Source organism: Oncorhynchus keta, chromosome 25 (assembly GCF_023373465.1).
Source record: "Oncorhynchus keta strain PuntledgeMale-10-30-2019 chromosome 25, Oket_V2, whole genome shotgun sequence".
NCBI classification, from domain to species: domain Eukaryota; kingdom Metazoa; phylum Chordata; class Actinopteri; order Salmoniformes; family Salmonidae; genus Oncorhynchus; species Oncorhynchus keta.
The window spans coordinates 47337002-47363747 of NC_068445.1; the positions used below are offsets into that span (position 1 = coordinate 47337002).

At 44.7% G+C, this 26746-nt stretch overlaps 1 protein-coding gene across 50 annotated transcripts in view; it reads right to left on the reverse strand.

Annotated features, from left to right (window-relative positions):
• The window catches only part of LOC118380717 (atrial natriuretic peptide receptor 3-like), an 84107-nt gene that overhangs the window by 2255 nt on the left and 55106 nt on the right, over nt 1-26746 (reverse strand). For 39 of the 50 annotated variants that reach the window (XM_052479777.1, XM_052479754.1, XM_052479789.1 and 36 more), the window contains exons 4-8: nt 18163-18298; nt 10483-10577; nt 6561-6681; nt 1304-1391; nt 1-967 (exon numbers count right to left, since the gene is read on the reverse strand). In XM_052479777.1, the coding sequence (XP_052335737.1) occupies nt 856-967; nt 1304-1391; nt 6561-6681; nt 10483-10577; nt 18163-18298 (552 nt within the window). In that variant the 3' untranslated portion in view covers nt 1-855. The remainder of the gene's footprint in view (nt 968-1303; nt 1392-6560; nt 6682-10482; nt 10578-18162; nt 18299-26746) is intronic. The other 11 variants (XM_052479799.1, XM_052479798.1, XM_052479797.1 and 8 more) reach the window with 3 other exon arrangements.

The window sequence follows — 26746 nt, forward strand, 5'->3', positions numbered from 1 at the left end:
CTGTTTATCAACCCCTGTTATCTCTGATCTGACCTGTTATCTCTGATCTGACCTGTTATCTCTGATCTGACCTGTTTATCAACCCCTGTTATCTCTGATCTGACCTGTTTATCTCTGATCTGACCTGTTTATCAACCCCTGTTATCTCTGATCTGACCTGTAATCTCTGATCTGACCTGTAATCTCTGATCTGACCTGTAATCTCTGATCTGACCTGTAATCTCTGATCTGACCTGTTTATCAACCCCTGTTGTCTCTGATCTGACCTGTTTATCAACCCCTGTTATCTCTGATCTGACCTGTTTATCAACCCCTGTTATCTCTGATCTGACCTGTTTATCAACCCCTGTTATCTCTGATCTGACCTGTTTATCAACCCCTGTTATCTCTGATCTGACATGTACCAATGAAGTTCACAGGCTTATTGATCCCTGTTATCTCTGGTGTTACTTTAACCCTGTATGGAGTGCAAATGCTTTTTACATGGTCAAAACCGCTTGCGCTGTTTGTTATAAAACAGGTGAAAACATATTATTATAATATTAATGCTGTCCGTACTGGCCCTCTTAAGGGGAGAAGACACACCTAAAGATATACTTCAACAGAGATGAAAGTGGTGCTGTTGTGTGATTGGAACTTTCCTGAGTTTATGAAAGTCAAAAAAGTTAAAAAGATAGATTTTAAAACACGTATAAATGACAGTATGTCTTTCTTTAAATAGCACGACTCCTCTGACAGCCGTGTAGCGTGAGTCTTTGGTCACATTTCCCATGGTGCTTCCTTCCGCGCCACGCTGCTTCTTGCTTCCCTGGAACGGGAACGTCAGGAGCAACGGATGGTAACCGCGGTGACGCTCTACGCTGCCGAGAAGTTAGATCTGATAGAATCCTCTCGTAACTGACGGTGCTTCCCAATGTCACATTCCTGCCTCGCCGTGCGCCTCTCAATGGTTATCCTGTAGTTCTTCCTGTTAGGAACAAGACAAAAAGGCTTTGAGAAGGGTTTGAATCGTCTGTCTTCTCCTTTAGGCCAGGCCAGTAAATGTGCACAGATGGTTGTTTACAGTGAAATGGGGCCTCCTGCTATAGTTTCCTACTAGATCAGCCCTGTAGCAGGAAACCAGCATCCACTCTTACTAGATCAGCCCTGTAGTACGAAACAAGCATCCACTCTTACGAGATCAGCGCTGTAGTACGAAACAAGCATCCACTCTTACTAGATCAGCCCTGTAGTACGAAACAAGCATCCACTCTTACCAAATGAGCCACACAGACAGTACTGAACATGACATGTGCTGTTTTACCTGATGAAGTAGAAGGCCATTAGCAGGGCTGTCCCTAGCAGGGCTCCCACTATGATCCCAGTAACAGCAGATACTCCTAGTCCACCTGCTTGGAGAAGAAGAGGGAGGCTATTAGTAAGGTTAACGGTACCTCTGCTGCACACCTACAGTATATCCACCTGGGTTACTACAGTACTACAGTATATCCACCTGGGTTACTACAGTACTACAGTATACCCACCTGGGTTACTACAGTACTACAGTATACCCACCTGGGTTACTACAGTATATCCACCTGGGTTACTATAGTATACCCACCTGGGTTACTACAGTATATCCACCTGGGTTACTACAGTACTACAGTATATCCACCTGGGTTACTACAGTACTACAGTATATCCACCTGGGTTACTACAGTATACCCACCTGGGTTAATACAGTATATCCACCTGGGTTACTACAGTACTACAGTATATCCACCTGGGTTACTACAGTACTACAGTATATCCACCTGGGTTACTACAGTATACCCACCTGGGTTAATACAGTATATCAACCTGGGTTACTCCAGTACTACCGTATATCCACCTGGGTTACTACAGTATACCCACCTGGGTTACTACAGTATATCCACCTGGGTTACTACAGTACTACAGTATATCCACCTGGGTTACTACAGTACTACAGTATACCCACCTGGGTTACTACAGTACTACAGTATATCCACCTGGGTTACTACAGTACTACAGTATATCCACCTGGGTTACTACAGTACTACAGTATACCCACCTGGGTTACTACAGTATATTCACCTGGGTTACTACAGTACTACAGTATATCCACCGGGGTTACTACAGTACTACAGTATACCCACCTGGGTTACTACAGTATATCCACCTGGGTTACTACAGTATACCCACCTGGGTTACTACAGTATATTCACCTGGGTTACTACAGTACTACAGTATATCCACCTGGGTTACTACAGTACTACAGTATATCCACCTGGGTTACTACAGTACTTCAGTATATCCACCTGGGTTACTACAGTATACCCACCTGGGTTACTACAGTATACCCACCTGGGTTACTACAGTATATCCACCTGGGTTACTACAGTACTACAGTATATCCACCTGGGTTACTACAGTACTACAGTATATCCACCTGGGTTACTACAGTATATCCACCTGGGTTACTACAGTATATCAACCTGGGTTACTACAGTACTACCGTATATCCACCTGGGTTACTACAGTATACCCACCTGGGTTACTACAGTATATCCACCTGGGTTACTACAGTACTACAGTATATCCACCTGGGTTACTACAGTACTACAGTATACCCACCTGGGTTACTACAGTACTACAGTATATCCACCTGGGTTACGACAGTACTACAGTATACCCACCTGGGTTACTACAGTATATCCACCTGGGTTACTACAGTATATCCACCTGGGTTACTACAGTATACCCACCTGGGTGACTACAGTACTACAGTATATCCACCTGGGTTACGACAGTACTACAGTATACCCACCTGGGTTACTACAGTACTACAGTATATCCACCTGGGTTACTACAGTATATCCACCTGGGTTACTACAGTATATCAACCTGGGTTACTACAGTACTACAGTATATCCACCTGGGTTACTACAGTACTACAGTATATCCACCTGGGTTACTACAGTACTACAGTATACCCACCTGGGTTACTACAGTACTACAGTATATCCACCTGGGTTACTACAGTACTACAGTATACCCACCTGGGTTACTACAGTACTACAGTATACCCACCTGGGTTACTACAGTATATTCACCTGGGTTACTACAGTACTACAGTATATCCACCTGGGTTACTACAGTATACCCACCTGGGTTACTACAGTATATTCACCTGGGTTACTACAGTACTACAGTATATCCACCTGGGTTACTACAGTACTACAGTATATCCACCTGGGTTACTACAGTACTTCAGTATATCCACCTGGGTTACTACAGTATACCCACCTGGGTTACTACAGTATACCCACCTGGGTTACTACAGTATATCCACCTGGGTTACTACAGTACTACAGTATATCCACCTGGGTTACTACAGTACTACAGTATATCCACCTGGGTTACTACAGTATATCCACCTGGGTTACTACAGTATATCAACCTGGGTTACTACAGTACTACCGTATATCCACCTGGGTTACTACAGTATACCCACCTGGGTTACTACAGTATATCCACCTGGGTTACTACAGTACTACAGTATATCCACCTGGGTTACTACAGTACTACAGTATACCCACCTGGGTTACTACAGTACTACAGTATATCCACCTGGGTTACGACAGTACTACAGTATACCCACCTGGGTTACTACAGTATATCCACCTGGGTTACTACAGTATATCCACCTGGGTTACTACAGTATACCCACCTGGGTGACTACAGTACTACAGTATATCCACCTGGGTTACGACAGTACTACAGTATACCCACCTGGGTTACTACAGTACTACAGTATATCCACCTGGGTTACTACAGTATATCCACCTGGGTTACTACAGTATATCAACCTGGGTTACTACAGTATATCCACCTGGGTTACTACAGTACTACAGTATACCCACCTGGGTTACTACAGTACTACAGTATATCCACCTGGGTTACTACAGTACTACAGTATATCCACCTGGGTTACTACAGTACTACAGTATATCCACCTGGGTTACTACAGTACTACAGTATATCCACCTGGGTTACTACAGTACTTCAGTATATCCACCTGGGTTACTACAGTATACCCACCTGGGTTACTACAGTATATCCACCTGGGTTACTACAGTACTACAGTATACCCACCTGGGTTACTACAGTACTACAGTATATCCACCTGGGTTACTACAGTACTACAGTATATCCACCTGGGTTACTACAGTACTACAGTATATCCACCTGTGTTACTACAGTACTACAGTATACCTACATGGGTTACTACAGTACTACAGTATATCCACCTGGGTTACTACAGTACTACAGTATATCCACCTGGGTTACTACAGTACTACAGTATATCCACCTGGGTTACTACAGTATATCCACCTGGGTTACTATAGTACTACAGTATACCCACCTGGGTTACTACAGTGCTACAGTATACCCACCTGGGTTACTACAGTACTACAGTATACCCACCTGGGTTACTACAGTACTACAGTATATCCACCTGGGTTACTACAGTATACCCACCTGTGTTACTACAGTACTACAGTATATCCACCTGGGTTACTACAGTACTACAGTATATCCACCTGGGTTACTACAGTACTACAGTATATCCATCTGGGTTACTACAGTACTACAGTATATCCACCTGGGTTACTACAGTACTACAGTATATCCACCTGGGTTACTACAGTATACCCACCTGGGTTACTACAGTACTACAGTATACCCACCTGGGTTACTACAGTATACCCACCTGTGTTACTACAGTACTACAGTATACCCACCTGGGTTACTACAGTATATCCACCATTTTTAATATTTTATTTTATTTCACCTTCATTTAACCAGGTCGGCCAGTTGAGAACAAGTTCTCATTTCTAACTGTGACCTGGCCAAGCAGTGCGACACAAACATCAACACAGAGTTACAAATGGAATAAAGAAGTGTACAGTCAATAACACAATAGGGGGGGGGGAAATATATATACAGTGTCTGAAAATGGCGTGAGGAGGTAAGGCAATAAATAGGCCAATAGTAGCAAAGTAATTACAATTTAGCAGATTAACACGAGTGATAAATGAGCAGATGGTGATGTTCAAGTCGAGATACTGGTGTGCAAAAGAGCAGAAAAGGAAATAAAAACAATATGGGGATGAGGTAGGTAGATTAGGTGGGCTATTTACAGATGGACTATGTACAGCGATCGGTTAGCTGCTCAGATACATGATGTTTAAAGTTGGTGAGGGATATAAGTCTCCACCTCCAGTCTCCATTCGTTCCAGTCACTGGCAGCAGAGAACTGGAAGGAAAGGTGGCCAAAGGAGGTGTTGGCTTTGGGGATGACCAGTGAATTATACCTGCTGGAGCGGGTGCACCTGGGTTACGACAGTATATTTTTCACATTTGTGTTTTTTTAACCAGAAATGAATGCTTATGGGTACCTTCATGTGAATAATAAAGTAATAATGAATAATAATAATAATAATAATAAAGTAATAATAAATAATAATAATAATAAATAATAATAAATAATAATAATAAAGTAATAATACATAATAATAAATAAATAATAATAAAGTAATAATAATAATAATAATACATAAATAATACATAATAATACATAATAATAATAATAATAGTAATAATAATAAATAATAATAATAATAAAGTACTAATGTGACGTTATTTGTTCCATTTGACAGTGGAAACCCTGGCAGTATTATATTTATCTGAGAGTGAGGTGGTCCTTCTGTAGCTCAGTCGGTAGAGCATGGCGCTTGTAACGCCAGGGTAGTGGGTTCGATTCCCAGGACCACCCATACGTAGAATGTATGCACACATGACTGTAAGTCGCTTTGGATAAAAGCGTCTGCTAAATGGCATATAAATATATATATATTTTACAAACAAAAAAAATATTATTTGTCTGAAACGAAAGATTTCAAATGAATAAATATGTATATGTTGTTGAACCTCGTGCCTTGATTAGATATAGAAGAATATATATATATATATTTTATAACTTCTTTAATAAACAATAAAAGCAGATTTAACAAGATTTCTGAATGGTGGTACCTGTCGTAGATATTAGAGGTAGGTGTAATAATGATTTAAGTGGGTTAATCCACAAATATATCATTTTTTGGAAATTAACTCTTCGTATATTCTTTAAAAATATTATATGAATGCATTTATTTTAACACAATTACTGATGCCTTTAGTCAATGGTGGTACCTGTCGTAGATATTAGAGGTAGGTGTAATAATGATTTGAGTGGGTTGATCATCCGTATCAGTTTACATTTGATTGTTATCCAGACACAATGCATGCCTGCCTACCTCTGGAGCTTGTCGCGAAGACCTGATCGCAATCAGAATGTGGACAAGATCAGAAAAAAAGGTGCATTTAAACAGCAGGTGTAAACAGGGTTAGAGCGCCAGAGGCAGAGGGAGGAGTTTGAGGAGGAGGAGTGTTTGTTGGTGTGTGGTGCAGACAGACAGATATAACAGATATATTACAGATCATTAGAGATAATTTACATGATTTGTCTGGCAGGTCTGCGTGGGAGACTCTGTGTAGTCCTCTCAGGGTGAAGTGGTCAGGATTGAACCCCGGAAGCATCTGGAAACTCTCCTTCACACCATAGTAGTTACACACCGTCTGAGAAACACACACACCATGGTAGTTACACACCAAGAACAAACACAAGGGAAACAAATGCCGTCAATCTCAAATAGGGCCCACATATTGAGAAGTTGTACTAGAAAAGGACAACTACGAGGAGAAGGGGGCATTTGACAAGCCAGATAGCATTGTATGGAAGCTGTACAGTCCTTTACGAGGGTCATTTAGAAGGGGGCATTTGACAAGCCAGATAGCATTGTATGGAAGCTGTACAGTCCTTTACGAGGGTCATTTAGAAGGGGGCATTTGACAAGCCAGATAGCATTCTATGGAAGCTGTACAGTCCTTTACGAGGGTCATTTAGAAGGGGGCATTTGACAAGCCTGAAAAAACACCTGATCACTAGCGATGCTAGAGGTTACAGGATTAGGTTGGATGTTATCTGCAGTGGAAGGTTTTCTTCTTACATCATAGGCGTAGACACTCCTACTGAGACTCTATGACCTGATCCTAGATCACCACTCCTACTGAGACTCTATGACCTGATCCTAGATCACCACTCCTACTGAGACTCTATGACCTGATCCTAGATCACCACTCCTACTGAAACTCTTTATGACCTGATCCTAGATCACCACTCCTACTGAGACTCTATGACCTGATCCTAGATCACCACTCCTACTGAAACTCTTTATGACCTGATCCTAGATCAACACTCCTACTGAGACTCTTTATGATCTGATCCTAGATCACCACTCCTACTGAGACTCTATGACCTGATCCTAGATCACCACTCCTACTGAGACTCTATATGACCTGATCCTAGATCACCACTCCTACTGAGACTCTATGACCTGATCCTAGATCACCACTCCTACTGAGACTGTTTATGACCTGATCCTAGATCAACACTCCTACTGAGACTCTTTATGACCTGATCCTAGATCACCACTCCTACTGAGACTCTCTATGACCTGATCCTAGATCAACACTCCTACTGAGACTCTTTATGACCTGATCCTAGATCAACACTCCTACTGAGACTCTTTATGACCTGATCCTAGATCACCACTCCTACCTGAGACTCTATGACCTGATCCTAGATCACCACTCCTAATGAGACTCTATGACCTGATCCTAGATCACCACTCCTACTGAGACTCTATGACCTGATCCTAGATCACCACTCCTACTGAGACTGTTTATGACCTGATCCTAGATCACCACTCCTAATGAGACTCTATGACCTGATCCTAGATCAACACTCCTAATGAGACTCTATGACCAGATCCTAGATCACCACTCCTAATGAGACTCTATGACCAGATCCTAGATCACCACTCCTACGGAGACTCTATGACCTGATCCTAGATCACCACTCCTACTGAGACTCTTTCTGATCTGATCCTAGATCACCACTCCTACTGAGACTCTTTATGACCTGATCCTAGATCAGTACTCCTACTGAAACTCTTTATGACCTGATCCTAGATCAGCACTCCTACTGAGACTCTTTATGACCTGATCCTAGATCAACACTCCTACTGAGACTCTTTATGACCTGATCCTAGATCAGCACTCCTACTGAGACTCTTTATGACCTGATCCTAGATCAACACTCCTACTGAGACTCTTTATGACCTGATCCTAGATCAACACTCCTACTCTGAGACTCTTTATGACCTGATCCTAGATCAACACTCCTACTCTGAGACTCTTTATGACCTGATCCTAGATCAGCACTCCTACTGAGACTCTTTATGACCTGATCCTAGATCACCACTCCTACTGAGACTCTATGACCTGATCCTAGATCACCACTCCTACTGAGACTGTTTATGACCTGATCCTAGATCACCACTCCTAATGAGACTCTATGACCTGATCCTAGATCAACACTCCTAATGAGACTCTATGACCAGATCCTAGATCACCACTCCTAATGAGACTCTATGACCAGATCCTAGATCACCACTCCTACGGAGACTCTATGACCTGATCCTAGATCAGCACTCCTACTGAGACCCTTTATGACCTGATCCTAGATCAACACTCCTACTGAGACTCTGTATGACCTGATCCTAGATCAGTACTCCTACTGAGACTCTTTATGACCTGATCCTAGATCACCACTCCTACTGAAACTCTATATGATCTGATCCTAGATCACCACTCCTACTGAGACTATGACCTGATCCTAGATCACCACTCCTACTGAGACTCTTTATGACCTGATCCTAGATCAACACTCCTACTGAGACTCTTTATGACCTGATCCTAGATCAGCACTCCTACTGAGACTCTTTATGACCTGATCCTAGATCAGTACTCCTACTGAGACTCTTTATGACCTGATCCTAGATCAGTACTCCTACTGAGACTCTATGACCTGATCCTAGATCAGTACTCCTACTGAAACTCTTTATGACCTGATCCTAGATCACCACTCCAAATGAGACTCTTTATGACCTGATCCTAGATCAATACTCCTACTGAGACTATTTATGACCTGATCCTAGATCACCACTCCTACTGAGACTCTTTATGACCTGATCCTAGATCACCACTCCTACTGAGACTCTATGACCTGATCCTAGATCAGTACTCCTACTGAGACTCTATGACCTGATCCTAGATCAGTACTCCTACTGAGACTCTTTATGACCTGATCCTAGATCACCACTCCTACTGAGACTCTTTGTGACCTGATCCTAGAACAAATCAAATCAAATTGTATTTGTCACATATACATGGTTAGCAGATGTTAATGCGAGTGTAGCGAAATGCTTGTGCTTCTAGTTCCGACAATGCAGTAATAACCAACAAGTAATCTAACTAACTATTCCACAACTACTACCTTATACACACAAGTGTAAAAGGATAAAGAATATGTACATAAATATATATGAATGAGTGATGGTACAGAACAGCATAGGCAAGATGCAGTAGATGGTATCGAGCACAGTATATATAGTACATACTGTATGAGATGAGTAATGTAGGGTATTTAAACAAAGTGGCATAGTTTAAAGTGTCTAGTGACACATGTATTACATAAAGATGCAGTAGATGGTATAGAGTACAGTATATACATATACATATGAGATGAGTAATGTAGGGTATGTAAACATTATATTAAGTGGCATTGTTTAAAGTGGCTAGTGATACATTTTTTCCATCAATTTCCATCAATTTCCATTTTTAAAGTGGCTGGAGTTGAGTCAGTGTGTTGGCAGCAGCCACTCAATGTTAGTGGTGGCTGTTTAACAGTCTGATGGCCTTGAGATAGAAGCTGTTTTTCAGTCTCTCGGTCCCAGCTTTGATGCACCTGTACTGACCTCGCCTTCTGGATGATAGCGGGGTGAACAGGCAGTGGCTTGGGTGGTTGATGTCCTTGATGATCTTTATGGCCTTCCTGTAACATCGGGTGGGGTAGGTGTCCTGGAGGGCAGGTAGTTTGCCTCCGGTGATGCGTTGTGCAGACCTCACTACCCTCTGGAGAGCCTTACAGTTGTGGGCGGAGCAGTTGCCGTACCAGGCGGTGATACAGCCTGACAGGATGCTCTCGATTGTGCATCTGTAGAAGTTTGTGAGTGCTTTTGGTGACGAGCCAAATTTCTTCAGCCTCCTGAGGTTGAAGAGGCGCTGCTGCGCCTTCTTCACAACGCTGTCTGTGTGGGTGGACCAATTCAGTTTGTCCGTGATGTGTACGCCGAGGAACTTAAAACTTTACTACCCTCTCCACGACTGTCCCGTCGATGTGGACACCACTCTCAGATGCTTACTGAATAAGGGCCCTGATGTAGGAGGGTTGTTGGTGTTAGGTTTTGTTCTTACCTCATAGGTGCCGGCCTCGGTGTTGGTCATGCTCATCACAGAGAAGTCTCCGTATCTGTCCCCGTTGAAGTCCATAGACACCTGGCCTGCGATGCCTGCCCAGCGACCAGAGGACCAGTGGCATGTAAAGAATGGCAGAATTAATTAGCTAGAGCCCAACATTCCAAGGAAAACAGAGAACAGAGAGCGGAATGGAGAAATTCCAGCACCGGCCAATAGAACAGGAAATCCCATCTCTCCTCCCGTCGTTTGTGTTGGCAGGCCCTCCAAGAATTGTAATTTCATCCCTACGCCTGTGTTCCCACAAATTGTTGGCATTTTTAACATATTATTTATTTTAACAAGAAAATATGACCCTGTTCTTGACGATTCCCCGCCGAACAAAACATTGTTACTTCACGTTGGGAGCTGGCAATGCATTGGCTTTTTAACCAGTTTGGCGAGAGGGGACATCCGTTCTGTAACGGGGACTCTAATCACAGCAGATGAAAGGTCTTGTTTTCTCCGTGTGTGACTCTGCCTCATCCCTTTAAGACTTTAACTGGAGTTATCTGGAGGACATTATTTTGCAACTGGAGTCTGTCACCATACTGTTTGTTGGATGTACAGAGGACGTATGGTGAAGAGACAGGGGTCTTAGACAGGGGTCTGTAGTGGTGAAGGGACAGGGGTCTGTAGTGGTGAATAGACAGGGGTCTGTAGTGGTGAATGGACAGGGGACAGGGGTCTGTAGTGGTGAAGGGACAGGGGTCTGTAGTGGTGAAGAGACAGGGGTCTGTAGTGGTGAATGGACAGGGGACAGGGGTCTGTAGTGGTGAAGAGACAGGGGACAGGGGTCTGTAGTGGTGAATAGACAGGGGTCTGTAGTGGTGAATGGACAGGGGACAGGGGTCTGTAGTGGTGAAGAGACAGGGGACAGGGGTCTGTAGTGGTGAATAGACAGGGGTCTGTAGTGGTGAATGGACAGGGGTCTGTAGTGGTGAATAGACAGGGGTCTGTAGTGGTGAATGGACAGGGGTCTGTAGTGGTGAATAGACAGGGGTCTGTAGTGGTGAATAGACAGGGGTCTGTAGTGGTGAATGGACAGGGGTCTGTAGTGGTGAATGGACAGGGGTCTGTAGTGGTGAATAGACAGGGGTCTGTAGTGGTGAATAGACAGGGGTCTGTAGTGGTAAATAGACAGGGGTCTGTAGTGGTGAATGGACAGGGGTCTGTAGTGGTGAATGGACAGGGGTCTGTAGCAGCCTACTTGGTGTGTGAACTGCTGCCTGATCATGACTTGCAGATAGTTGTTGACACATCAACCAGGATCAAAGGAACCAGGATCAAAGGAACCAGGATCAAAGGAACCATGATCAAATGAACCAGGATCAAAGGAACCAGGATCAAAGGAACCAGGATCAAAGGAACCAGGATCAAAAGGGCGGGCCATTTGTGATTTGTTTCACTCTCATAGGCAATTAGCAATTAGTAGAGGGAGGTGTGCTCTCCACCTATGCTAGGCAATTAGCAATTAGTAGAGGGAGGTGTGCTCTCCACCTATGCTAGGCAATTAGCAATCAGCAATTAGTAGAGGGAGGTGTGCTCTCCACCTATGCTAGGCAATTAGCAATTAGTAGAGGGAGGTGTGCTCTCCACCTATGCTAGGTAATTAGCAATTAGCAATTAGTAGAGGGAGGTGTGCTCTCCACCTATGCTAGGCAATCAGCAATTAGTAGAGGGAGGTGTGCTCTCCACCTATGCTAGGCAATCAGCAATTAGTAGAGGGAGGTGTGCTCTCCACCTATGCTAGGCAATTAGCAATTAGCAATTAGTAGAGGGAGGTGTGCTCTCCACCTATGCTAGGCAATCAGCAATTAGTAGAGGAGGTGTGCTCTCCACCTATGCTAGGCAATCAGCAATTAGTAGAGGGAGGTGTGCTCTCCACCTATGCTAGGCAATTAGCAATTAGTAGAGGGAGGTGTGCTCTCCACCTATGCTAGGCAATCAGCAATTAGTAGAGGGAGGTGTGCTCTCCACCTATGCTAGGCAATTAGCAATTAGTACAGTGAGGTCATTACGAGCTTACAGAATAGGGCTGCGGGCAGCTGAGCGATAATGGAGGGAATATACATTTCCGGAGGCCTTTTCATCCTTTCACTCCCTCCTCTTCCTCTGTATCCACTGTTAAAGCCACTTCCTATCGCTCTAAATATCAGGCTTCTGCCTCTAAACCTAGGAAACGTTTTTCCACCTTCTCCTCCCTGCTTAATCCTCCTCCCCCTCCTTCATCCTCCCTCTCTGAGGACAACTTTGTCAACCACTTTGAAAAAAAGGTTGACGACATCCGCTACTAATTCACTCAGCCTATTGAGTCCACTGGTCCCACCCACTCCTTCACTCAGCCTATTGAGTCCACTGGTCCCCCTCCTTCACTCAGCCTATTGAGTCCACTGGTCCCACTCATTCACTCAGCCTATTGAGTCCACTGGTCCCACTCCTGTCTCAGGCTCTATCAGATCCTCCTCTCCACTCTCTCAGGGCTGGGTGTCTCAGGCTCTATCAGATCCTCCTCTCCACCCTTTCAGGGCTGGGTGTCTCAGGCTCTATCAGATCCTCCCCTCCACCCTCTGAGGGCTGGGAGAATCAGTCTCTATCAGATCCTCCCCTCCACCCTCTGAGGGCTGGGAGAATCAGTCTCTATCAGATCCTCCTCTCCACCCTCTCAGGGCTGGAAGAATCCGTCTCTATCAGATCCTCCTCTCCACCCTCAGGGCTGGAAGAATCCGTCTCTATCAGATCCTCCTCTCCACTCTCTCAGGGCTGGGAGTCTCAGGCTCTATCAGATCCTCCTCTCCACCCTCTCAGGGCTGGAAGAATCAGTCTCTATCAGATCAGATCCTCCTCTCCACCCTCTCAGGGCTGGGTGTCTCAGGCTCTATCAGATCCTCCTCTCCACTCTCTCAGGGCTGGAAGAATCAGTCTCTATCAGATCAGATCCTCCTCTCCACCCTCTCAGGGCTGGGTGTCTCAGGCTCTATCAGATCCTCCTCTCCACCCTCAGGGCTGGAAGAATCCGTCTCTATCAGATCCTCCTCTCCACTCTCTCAGGGCTGGGTGTCTCAGGCTCTATCAGATCCTCCTCTCCACTCTCTCAGGGCTGGAAGAATCAGTCTCTATCAGATCAGATCCTCCTCTCCACCCTCTCAGGGCTGGGTGTCTCAGGCTCTATCAGATCCTCCTCTCCACTCTCTCAGGGCTGGGCGTCTCAGTCTTGGATTGCATCCTACCTGGCAGTCCGCTCCTACCAGGTGAGGTGGAGAGGATCTGGTTCTGCACCACGTACTCTCACTACTGGTGTCCCCCAGGGATCAGTTCTAGGCCCTGTCATCTTTCTCTATAAACTAAGTCACTCAGCTCTGTCATATCCTCACATGGTCTCTCCTATCACTGCTATGAGGATTGACCTCTCCTCTCTATAGACCAAGTCACCCAGCTCCGTCATATCCTCACATGGTCTCTCCTATCGCCGCTATGAGGATGGACCTCTCCTCTTCTCTCTATAGACCAAGTCACTCATCTCTGTCATATCCTCACATGGTCTCACCTATCACTGCTATGAGGATGGACCTCTCCTCTACTCTCTATAGACCAAGTCACTCAGCTCTGTCATATCCTCACATGGTCTCTCCTATCGCCGCTATGAGGATGGACCTCTATTTTTCTCACTATTTTTCTCCTTACTTCAATCTGACACCCAGGTGGCGACATGCATCTCTGCGTTCATGGCAGATATCTCAACTTGGATGTCGTTAACCACCTCAAGCTCAACCTGGACAAGACTGAGCTGCTCTTCCTCCCAGGGGAAGGACTGCCCACTCAAAGACCTCGCCATCATGGTTGACAATTCCACAGTGTCGTCCCGTGACCCGCTCCTGCAGAGGTTCAAGCTCTACAACATCTGTAGAGTATGACCCTACCTCACACAGGAAGATGCACAGGTCCTAATCCAGGCACTAGTCATCTCCGTCTGGACTACTGCAACTCGCTGTTTGCTGGGTTCCCCGCTACGCACGTTGTTCTATCCCCTCAGGTCTCCTGACACTCCCCCACCTTCGAGCTCGGACCGTTATTCTAGCTATGTTATTGAGGATAAATTTATTTTCTATGCCAGCGGTATGTGGTTGTCCCACCTAGCTACTTTAAAACGAATTAAGATGTACATCTCTCTGGATAAGAGCGTCTTCTAAATGACTAACATGTAAATATACATTCTGCTATAAGCCCTTCATACTGCTATAAACCCTTCATACTGCTATAAACCCTTCATACTGCTATAAGGCCTTCATACTGCTATAAGCCCTTCATACTGCTATAAACCCTTCATACTGCTATAAACCCTTCATACTGCTATAAGCCCTTCATACTGCTGTAAGCCCTTCATACTGCTATAAACCCTTCATACTGCTATAAGCCCTTCATACTGCTGTAAACCCTTCATACTGCCGTAAGCCCTTCATACTGCTGTAAGCCCTTCATACTGCCGTAAGCCCTTCATACTGCTGTAAGCCCTTGGTACTGCTGTAAGCCCTTCATACTGCTGTAAGCCCTTCATACTGCTATAAACCCTTCATACTGCTATAAGCCCTTCATACTGCTGTAAACCCTTCATACTGCCGTAAGCCCTTCATACTGCTGTAAGCCCTTCATACTGCCGTAAGCCCTTCATACTGCTGTAAGCCCTTGGTACTGCTGTAAGCCCTTCATACTGCTGTAAGCCCTTCATACTGCTGTAAGCCCTTCATACTGCTGTAAGCCCTTCATACTGCTATAAGCCCTTCATACTGCTGTAAGCCCTTCGTACTGCTATAAGCCCTTCATACTGCTATAAGCCCTTCATACTGCTATAAGCCCTTGGTACTGCTGTAAGCCCTTCATACTGCTGTAAGCGCTTCATACTGCTATAAGCCCTTCATACTGCTATAAGCCCTTCATACTGCTATAAGCCCTTGGTACTGCTGTAAGCCCTTCATACTGCTGTAAGCGCTTCATACTGCTATAAGCCCTTCATACTGCTGTAAGCCCTTCATACTGCTGTAAGCCCTTCATACTGCTATAAGCCCTTCGTACTGCTATAAGCCCTTCATACTGCTATAAGCCCTTCATACTGCTGTAAGCCCTTGGTACTGCTGTAAGCCCTTCATACTGCTATAAGCCCTTCATACTGCTGTAAGCCCTTCTGTGGTGTATTTTAACATCCTCTACAAGCTAAAGGAAATCCTTCTGGTTAACAGCTCAGGACAAAGCTGCACTGCGCTGAGCTAGCTGTGTTGCACGCCAAAGCCTTGTGTAATTGATAGTGATATCAATAATGCTATAAATGTTCCTTCTACAGCCATTAAAAATGAGTGGAGAATGCCAGAGGCTCAACTCTGGTTGACAACATTGGCCTAATTAAGGGTGATGATTGGTCCAGCTGGGAGCCAGGACAACTGAAGGAGGCAGAATCTGAGCTCCGGTCTTAGATCTAAAATTCAGATCACATTCCAACAGTCTTACAGTCTTTGGAAAATGATCCACACCTCAGTAAAAAACATCCTCAGAGGACATATGATGAGACAGTGAGAAGAGAAAGAGAGAAAGAGAGAGAGAGAGAGAGAGAGAGAGAGAGAGAGAGAGAGAGAGAGAGAGAGAGAGAGAGAGAGAGAGAGAGAGAGAGAGAGAGAGAGAGAGAGAGAGAGAGATGTAATTTATATTTATTTATATTTCACTTTGTTTATGATCTATTGCACTTGCTTTGGCATTTAAAAAATATGTTTCCCATGCCAAAAAAGGACTTAAATTGAATTGAATTGAGAAAGAGAGAGAGTGAGAGAGCGAGAGAGAGGATGAATGCAGGCTGCTAAGGCTCTGGAGGGAGGCCATTATGATAAGGATGGGAGGATAAGAATGGGGAAGAGATAAGGGAGAGTTTTAATAAGGACCAGAGGGGAGGAGAGTTTTAATAAGGACCAGAGATCAGGCAGAGGTTTAATAAGGACCAGAGGGGAGGAGAGGTTTAATAAGGACCAGAGATAAGGCAGAGGTTTAATAAGGACCAGAGGGGAGGAGAGGTTTAATAAGGACCAGAGGGGAGGAGAGGTTTAATAAGGACCAGAGGGGAGGAGAGGTTTAATAAGGACCAGAGGGGAGGAGGGGTTTAATAAGGACCAGAGATAAGGCAGAGGTTTAATAAGGACCAGAGATAAGGCAGAGGTAATAAGGACCAGAGGGGAGGAGAGGTTTAATAAGGACCAGAGGGGAGGAGAGGTTTAATAAGGACCAGAGATAAGGCAGAGGTTTAATAAGGACCAGAGGGGAGGAGAGGTTTAATAAGGACCAGAGATAAGGCAGAGGTTTAATAAGGACCAGAGATAAGGCAGAGGTTTAATAAGGACCAGAGGGGAGGAGAGGTTTATTAAGGACCAGAGATAAGGCAGAGGTTCAATAAGGACGAGAGATAAGGCAGAGGTTTAATAAGGATCAGAGATAAGGCAGAGGTTTAATAAGGACCAGAGATAAGGCAGAGGTTCAATAAGGACCAGAGATAAGGCTGAGGTTCAATAAGGACCAGAGATAAGGCAGAGGTTCAATAAGGACCAGAGATAAGGCAGAGGTTTAATAAGGACCAGAGGGGAGGAGAGGTTTAATAAGGACCAGAGGGGAGGAGAGGTTTATTAAGGACCAGAGATAAGGCAGAGGTTTAATAAGGACCAGAGATAAGGCAGAGGTTTAATAAGGACCAGAGATAAGGCAGAGGTTTAATAAGGACCAGAGATAAGGCAGAGGTTTAATAAGGACCAGAGATAAGGCAGAGGTTTAATAAGGACCAGAGATAAGGCAGAGGTTTAATAAGGACCAGAGATAAGGCAGAGGTTTAATAAGGACCAGAGATAAGGCAGAGGTTTAATAAGGACCAGAGGGGAGGAGAGGTTTAATAAGGACCAGAGATAAGGCAGAGGTTTAATAAGGACCAGAGATAAGGCAGAGGTTTAATAAGGACCAGAGATAAGGCAGAGGTTTAATAAGGACCAGAGATAAGGCAGAGGTTTAATAAGGACCAGAGATAAGGCAGAGGTTTAATAAGGACCAGAGATAAGGCAGAGGTTTAATAAGGACCAGAGATAAGGCAGAGGTTTAATAAGGACCAGAGATAAGGCAGGGGTTCAATAAGGACCAGAGATAAGGCAGAGGTTTAATAAGGACCAGAGATAAGGCAGAGGTTCAATAAGGACCAGAGATAAGGCAGAGGTTCAATAAGGACCAGAGATAAGGCAGAGGTTCAATAAGGACCAGAGATAAGGCAGAGGTTTAATAAGGACCAGAGATAAGGCAGATGTTCAATAAGGACCAGAGATAAGGCAGAGGTTTAATAAGGATCAGAGATACGGCAGAGGTTTAATAAGGACCAGAGATAAGGCAGAGGTTCAATAAGGACCAGAGATAAGGCTGAGGTTCAATAAGGACCAGAGATAAGGCAGAGGTTCAATAAGGACCAGAGATAAGGCAGAGGTTTAATAAGGACCAGAGGGGAGGAGAGGTTTAATAAGGACCAGAGATAAGGCAGAGGTTCAATAAGGACCAGAGATAAGGCAGAGGTTCAATAAGGACCAGAGATAAGGCAGAGGTTCAATAAGGACCAGAGGGTTTTTGTTTTTTTACCTTCAAATGTTCTGTTCCACATGCGATAGGTGATCTCTGCTCCGTCCTTCTTGGTGAGGCCGTTCCTGATGGCTTCGTGCAGCGCCAGGGCGTACAGCAGCAATGCATCATGGAACCCTTCCATAAACATGTTGATCTGGAGGAAAACAACAGTAAAACAGGGATTAATCACCTGATCTCCTCCCGTCGTACTGTATCACAGAGTCTTGATCAACTTTCAGACACGCTTTTAACAACAGAGCCTTGCAGTTAGTCAATGGGTGTCTAGCCTTGAAAACCTTTGAAATGATGAACGAGGACCAAAAAAATTACCACATACAAATTCTCTTAGATAGATGCTTCCCTCTTTGCTCAGAATGTGAAGGCCACTGGTAACAAAAATGTGTCAATTTATATAGTCACATAACAACGCTGGTACTCGAGGCCTTCAAAATAAGTGGAGACAATAACCGCAAGCAATAAACAAAACAAAAGTAGAAACGGTTAATTGAACCCAATATCAACATTTTGAAACGGCCCTCGGTCTCTGGACTAAAGCCTGGGATTTGAATTGAAGAGAATGGTCCATAAGCCCCGAAAAATGATACCAAGCATCTGGAAAGGTCCTGTATGGAGGAATGGTCTAAGATCCATCCGAATGTGTTCTACAATCTAAAAAAAAAACAACAGAGAAAGGCTCAGTGCTGTTATCCTCGCAAGTGGAGGGATCTAGAGTATTGAAAACAGGGGAGGGTTCTAGAGTATTGACAACAGGGGAGGGTTCTAGAGTATTGCCACCAGGGGAGGGTTCTAGAGTATTGGCACCAGGGGAGGGTTCTAGAGTATTGGCACCAGGGGAGGGTTCTAGAGTATTGACAACAGGGGAGGGTTCTAGAGTACTGACAACAGGGGAAGGTTCTAGAGTATTGACAACAGGTGAGGGTTCTAGAGTACTGACAACAGGGGAGGGTTCTAGAGTACTGACAACAGGGGAGGGTTCTAAAGTATTGACAACAGGTGAGGGTTCTAGAGTACTGACAACAGGGGAATGTTCTAGAGTATTGACAGCAGGGGAGGATGCTAGAGTATTGACAACAGGGGAAGGTACTAGAGTATTGACAACAGGGGAGGATGCTAGAGTATTGACAACAGGGGAGGGTTCTAGAGTATTGACAACAGGGGAGGGTTCTAGAGTATTGACAACAGGGGAGGGTTCTAGAGTATTGACAACAGGGGAGGGTTCTAGAATATTGACAACAGGGAAGGGTTCTAGAGTATTGACAACAGGGGAGGGTTCTAGAGCATTGACAACAGGGGAGGGTTCTAGAGTATTGACAACTGGGGAGGGTGTCAGGTTGGATGGGGAGTGTCTCTGTACAGATGTTTTCAGGTCTCCCCAGAGCTGGGTGATTGAAATATGAATGACAGTCACCCAATATGCTGTTATAGAAATAAGGCCATGTTCATAAAAAAATATATATATATCATGATCCCTCATCTTAAATGGCATTGACCGCCACTGAAACCTAGGCTACTATAGTTTGCTTCAGAATGGATCATGTCAGCATTTTGTTTCTGCTAAAAATATTCTGTAAAATTCTTAGCTCGATATTTGTGTATTTTTGGGAAACGAGCAAATTCCCTTACCTTTATTTGGAGGGAGGAAAGTATGTTTACTTGTGTTGTCAGCATTGAGAAAGCAAACGCTCTCTAAAATATGAAACCACAGGCCTCGGTATGTAGTATCAGCCTCTCTTCCTCCCCCGCCAGCGATGGGCAGCAGAGCGTAGTAAAACATACATAAATGAATAGATTGTTTAAAAAGAGTTGGTTGTTAGCTATATCAGCCTGTTCCCTGCCGCCGCGGGGCTGCTAATCGGCTGCTGAAGGTGAATGGAAATACACAGCCATCACCTCGGCTCGTACATGTAATGAGTTCCCCCTGAGTAGCAGTCCAGATTACTTCCTGTTTAGGTTGGGCACTGGATAGATTGATAGAGAAGACATGGAATGGAACAATGATCCCAATCAGAACGTGATCAACTATTAGTGTCAGTCTAACAGGATCCACAGCTCTTAGGGTGTCAATCTAACAGTATCCACAGCTCTTAGGGTGTCAATCTAACAGTAGCCACAGCTCTTAGGTATCAACTATTAGTGTCAGTCTAACAGTATCCACAGCTCAAAGGGTGTCAGTCTAACAGTATCCACAGCTCTTAGGGGGCATCAACTATTAGTGTCAGTCTAACAGTAACCACAGCTCTCAGGGTGTCAGTCTAACAGGATCCACAGCTCTTAGGGGGTATCAACTATTAGTGTCAGTCTAACAGTAACCACAGCTCTCAGTGTGTCAATCTAACAGTATCCACAGCTCAAAGGGTGTCAGTCTAACAGTATCCACAGCTCTTAGGGGGCATCAACTATTAGTGTCAGTCTAACAGTAACCACAGCTCTCAGGGTGTCAGTCTAACAGGATCCACAGCTCTTAGGGGGTATCAACTATTAGTGTCAATCTAACAGTATCCACAGCTCTTAGGGGGTATAAACTATTAGTGTCAGACTAACAGGATCCACAGCTCTTAGGGTGTCAGACTAACAGGATTCACAGCTCTTAGGGTGTCAGTCTAACAGTATCCACAGCTCTTAGGGTGTCAGACTAACAGGATCCACAGCTCTTAGGGTGTCAGTCTAAAAGTATCCACAGCTCTCAGGGGGTATCAACTATTAGTGTCAGTCTAACAGTATCCACAGCTCTTAGGGTGTCAGTCTAACAGTATCCACAGCTCTTAGGTATCAACTATTAGTGCCAGTCTAACAGTATCCACAGCTCTTAGGGGGTATAAACTATTAGTGTCAGACTAACAGGATCCACAGCTCTTAGGGTATCAATCTAACAGTATCCACAGCTCTCAGGGGGTATCAACTATTAGTGCCAGTCTAACAGTATCCACAGCTCTTAGGGTATCAATCTAACAGTATCCACAGCTCTTAGGGTGTCAGTCTAACAGTATTCACAGCTCTTAGGGGGTATCAACTATTAGTGTCAGACTAACAGGATCCACAGCTCTTAGGGTATCAATCTAACAGTATCCACAGCTCTCAGGGGGTATCAACTATTAGTGCCAGTATAACAGTATCCACAGCTCTTAGGGTATCAATCTAACAGTATCCACAGCTCTCAGGGGGTATCAACTATTAGTGTCAGTCTAACAGGATCCACAGCTCTTAGGGGGTATCAACTATTAGTGCCAGTCTAACAGTATCCACAGCTCTCAGGGTGTCAGTCTAACAGTATTCACAGCTCTCAGTGTGTCAATCTAACAGTATCCACATCTCTTAGGGGGTATCAACTATTAGTGTCAGTCTAACAGGATCCACAGCTCTTAGGGGGTATAAACTATTAGTGCCAGTCTAACAGTATCCACAGCTCTCAGGGTGTCAGTCTAACAGTATTCACAGCTCTCAGTGTGTCAATCTAACAGTATCCACAGCTCTTAGGGTGTCAGTCTAACAGGATCCACAGCTCTTAGGGGGTATCAACTATTAGTGTCAGACTAACAGGATCCACAGCTCAAAGGGTGTCAGTCAAACAGTATCCACAGCTCTTAGGGGGTATCAACTATTAGTGTCAGACTAACAGGATCCACAGCTCAAAGGGTGTCAGTCAAACAGTATCCACAGCTCTTAGGGGGTATCAACTATTAGTGTCAGACTAACAGGATCCACAGCTCAAAGGGTGTCAGTCAAACAGTATCCACAGCTCTTAGGGGGTATCAACTATTAGTGCCAGTCTAACAGTATCCACAGCTCTTAGGGGGTATCAACTATTAGTGTCAGACTAACAGTATCCACAGCTCTCAGGGGGTATCAACTATTAGTGTCAGACTAACAGTATCCACAGCTCTCAGGGGGTATCAACTATTAGTGTCAGTCTAACAGGATCCACAGCTCTTAGGGTGTCAGTCTAACAGTATCCACAGCTCTCAGGGTGTCAATCTAACAGTATCCACAGCTCTTAGGGTGTCAATCTAACAGTATCCACAGCTCTTAGGGGGTATCAACTATTAGTGTCAGTCTAACAGTATCCACAGCTCTTAGGGTATCAATCTAACAGTATCCACAGCTCTTAGGGTGTCAATCTAACAGTATCCACAGCTCTTAGGGTGTCAATCTAACAGTATCCACAGCTCTTAGGGGTATCAACTATTAGTGTCAGTCTAACAGGATCCACAGCTCTTAGGGTGTCAGTCTAACAGTATCCACAGCTCTTAGGGTATCAATCTAACAGTATCCACAGCTCTTAGGGGTATAAACTATTAGTGCCAGTCTAACAGTATCCACAGCTCTCAGGGTGTCAGTCTAACAGTATTCACAGCTCTCAGTGTGTCAATCTAACAGTATCCACAGCTCTTAGGGTGTCAGTCTAACAGGATCCACAGCTCTTAGGGGGTATAAACTATTAGTGCCAGTCTAACAGTATCCACAGCTCTCAGGGTGTCAGTCTAACAGTATCCACAGCTCTCAGGGTGTCAATCTAACAGTATCCACAGCTCTTAGGGTGTCAGTCTAACAGGATCCACAGCTCTTAGGGGTATAAACTATTAGTGCCAGTCTAACAGTATCCACAGCTCTCAGGGTGTCAGTCTAACAGTATTCACAGCTCTCAGTGTGTCAATCTAACAGTATCCACAGCTCTTAGGGTGTCAGTCTAACAGGATCCACAGCTCTTAGGGGGTATAAACTATTAGTGCCAGTCTAACAGTATCCACAGCTCTCAGGATGTCTGTCTAACAGTATTCACAGCTCTCAGTGTGTCAATCTAACAGTATCCACAGCTCTTAGGGTGCCAGTCTAACAGTATCCACAGCTCTCAGGGTGTCAATCTAACAGTATCCACAGCTCTTAGGGGGTATCAACTATTAGTGTCAGACTAACAGGATCCACAGCTCAAAGGGTGTCAGTCAAACAGTATCCACAGCTCTTAGGGGGTATCAACTATTAGTGCCAGTCTAACAGTATCCACAGCTCTTAGGGGGTATCAACTATTAGTGTCAGACTAACAGTATCCACAGCTCTCAGGGGGTATCAACTATTAGTGTCAGACTAACAGTATCCACAGCTCTCAGGGGGTATCAACTATTAGTGTCAGTCTAACAGGATCCACAGCTCTTAGGGTGTCAGTCTAACAGTATCCACAGCTCTCAGGGTGTCAATCTAACAGTATCCACAGCTCTTAGGGTGTCAATCTAACAGTATCCACAGCTCTTAGGGGGTATCAACTATTAGTGTCAGTCTAACAGTATCCACAGCTCTTAGGGTATCAATCTAACAGTATCCACAGCTCTTAGGGTGTCAATCTAACAGTATCCACAGCTCTTAGGGTGTCAATCTAACAGTATCCACAGCTCTTAGGGGGTATCAACTATTAGTGTCAGTCTAACAGGATCCACAGCTCTTAGGGTGTCAGTCTAACAGTATCCACAGCTCTTAGGGTATCAATCTAACAGTATCCACAGCTCTTAGGGGGTATAAACTATTAGTGCCAGTCTAACAGTATCCACAGCTCTCAGGGTGTCAGTCTAACAGTATTCACAGCTCTCAGTGTGTCAATCTAACAGTATCCACAGCTCTTAGGGTGTCAGTCTAACAGGATCCACAGCTCTTAGGGGGTATAAACTATTAGTGCCAGTCTAACAGTATCCACAGCTCTCAGGGTGTCAGTCTAACAGTATCCACAGCTCTCAGGGTGTCAATCTAACAGTATCCACAGCTCTTAGGGTGTCAGTCTAACAGGATCCACAGCTCTTAGGGGGTATAAACTATTAGTGCCAGTCTAACAGTATCCACAGCTCTCAGGGTGTCAGTCTAACAGTATTCACAGCTCTCAGTGTGTCAATCTAACAGTATCCACAGCTCTTAGGGTGTCAGTCTAACAGGATCCACAGCTCTTAGGGGGTATAAACTATTAGTGCCAGTCTAACAGTATCCACAGCTCTCAGGATGTCTGTCTAACAGTATTCACAGCTCTCAGTGTGTCAATCTAACAGTATCCACAGCTCTTAGGGTGCCAGTCTAACAGTATCCACAGCTCTCAGGGTGTCAATCTAACAGTATCCACAGCTCTTAGGGGGTATCAACTATTAGTGTCAGACTAACAGGATCCACAGCTCAAAGGGTGTCAGTCAAACAGTATCCACAGCTCTTAGGGGGTATCAACTATTAGTGCCAGTCTAACAGTATCCACAGCTCTTAGGGTGCCAGTCTAACAGTATCCACAGCTCTTAGGGGGTATCAACTATTAGTGTCAGTCTAACAGTATCCACAGCTCTCAGGGGGTATGAACTATTAGTGTCAGTCTAACAGGATCCACAGCTCTTAGGGTGTCAGTCTAACAGTATCCACAGCTCTCAGGGAGTATCAACTATTAGTGTCAGTCTAACAGTATCCACAGCTCTTAGGGTATCAATCTAACAGTATCCACAGCTCTTAGGGTGTCAATCTAACAGTATCCACAGCTCTTAGGGTGTCAATCTAACAGTATCCACAGCTCTTAGGGGGTATCAACTATTAGTGTCAGTCTAACAGGATCCACAGCTCTTAGGGTGTCAGTATAACAGTATCCACAGCTCTTAGGGTATCAATCTAACAGTATCCACAGCTCTTAGGGGGTATAAACTATTAGTGTCAGTCTAACAGTATCCACAGCTCTTAGGGTATCAATCTAACAGTATCCACAGCTCTTAGGGTATCAATCTAACAGTATCCACAGCTCTTAGGGGGTATCAACTATTAGTGTCAGACTAACAGGATCCACAGCTCTTAGGGTATCAATCTAACAGTAACCACAGCTCTTACGGGGTATCAACTATTAGTGTCAGTCTAACAGGATCCACAGCTCTTAGGGGGTATAAACTATTAGTGTCAGACTAACAGGATCCACAGCTCTTAGGGTATCAATCTAACAGTATCCACAGCTCTTAGGGGGTATCAACTATTAGTGTCAGACTAACAGGATCCACAGCTCTTAGGGTATCAATCTAACAGTATCCACAGCTCTTAGGGGGTATCAACTATTAGTGTCAGTCTAACAGGATCCACAGCTCTTAGGGGGTATAAACTATTAGTGTCAGACTAACAGGATCCACAGCTCTTAGGGGGTATCAACTATTAGTGTCAGTCTAACAGTATCCACAGCTCTTAGGGTATCAATCTAACAGTATCCACAGCTCTTAGGGGGTATCAACTATTAGTGTCAGACTAACAGGATCCACAGCTCTTAGGGTATCAATCTAACAGTAACCACAGCTCTTAGGGGGTATCAACTATTAGTGTCAGTCTAACAGGATCCACAGCTCTTAGGGGGTATAAACTATTAGTGTCAGACTAACAGGATCCACAGCTCTTAGGGTATCAATCTAACAGTATCCACAGCTCTTAGGGGGTATCAACTATTAGTGTCAGACTAACAGGATCCACAGCTCTTAGGGTATCAATCTAACAGTATCCACAGCTCTTAGGGGGTATCAACTATTAGTGTCAGTCTAACAGGATCCACAGCTCTTAGGGGGTATAAACTATTAGTGTCAGACTAACAGGATCCACAGCTCAAATGGTGTCAATCTAACAGTATCCACAGCTCTTAGGGAGTATCAACTATTAGTGCCAGTCTAACAGCATCCACAGCTCTCAGGGGGTATCACCACAGGCAACATGCATATAATTGGCTAGTCGGCCCGAGGGATGAAGATCAGTGTACAGAACGTTCCTCCCGAGAAAAAATCCATTCAGTGATGGTTGATTGATTCATTTTGAATGAGGAAACCGACGACGGGTAAGTAGGTGGTGTAAGCTCATCCGGCCAATGGAAATCAGTCGGACGGAGAACGTTCAGACCCAAATTGCCTTGAGTTAGTAGTTAATTCTTGTAAGGACGTTAATTAAGACACCTACAGTAAATGTGTGTTGTTTTATTTAGAGACTGAGTGGAACCCATGGTCACGTGTTTTGGAAAAGTGATCACTATGTTAGAAAATGAAAAGGTGAGCTGAACGTTGGTAACTTCGTGAATCGTATAGCCTCGATCACATGGGAGCATGGCGGTGCCCTATTGGAACAGGTCTTTGACAGGATCACGATACCAGGAGTACTCGGTGACTCACGCAGGGATACCAGGAGTACTCAGTGACTCACGCAGGGATATCAGGAGTACTCAGTGACTCACGCAGGGATATCAGGAGTACTCAGTGACTCACGCAGGGATACCAGGAGTACTCAGTGACTCACGCAGGGATACCAGGAGTACCCAGTGACTCACGCAGGGATATCAGGAGTACTCGGTGACTCACGCAGGGATATCAGGAGTACTCAGTGACTCACGCAGGGATATCAGGAGTACTCAGTGACTCACGCAGGGATATCAGGAGTACTCAGTGACTCACGCAGGGATATCAGGAGTACTCAGTGACTCACGCAGGGATACCAGGAGTACTCAGTGACTCACGCAGGGATACCAGGAGTACTCAGTGACTCACGCAGGGATATCAGGAGTACTCAGTGACTCACGCAGGGATACCAGGAGTACTCAGTGACTCACGCAGGGATACCA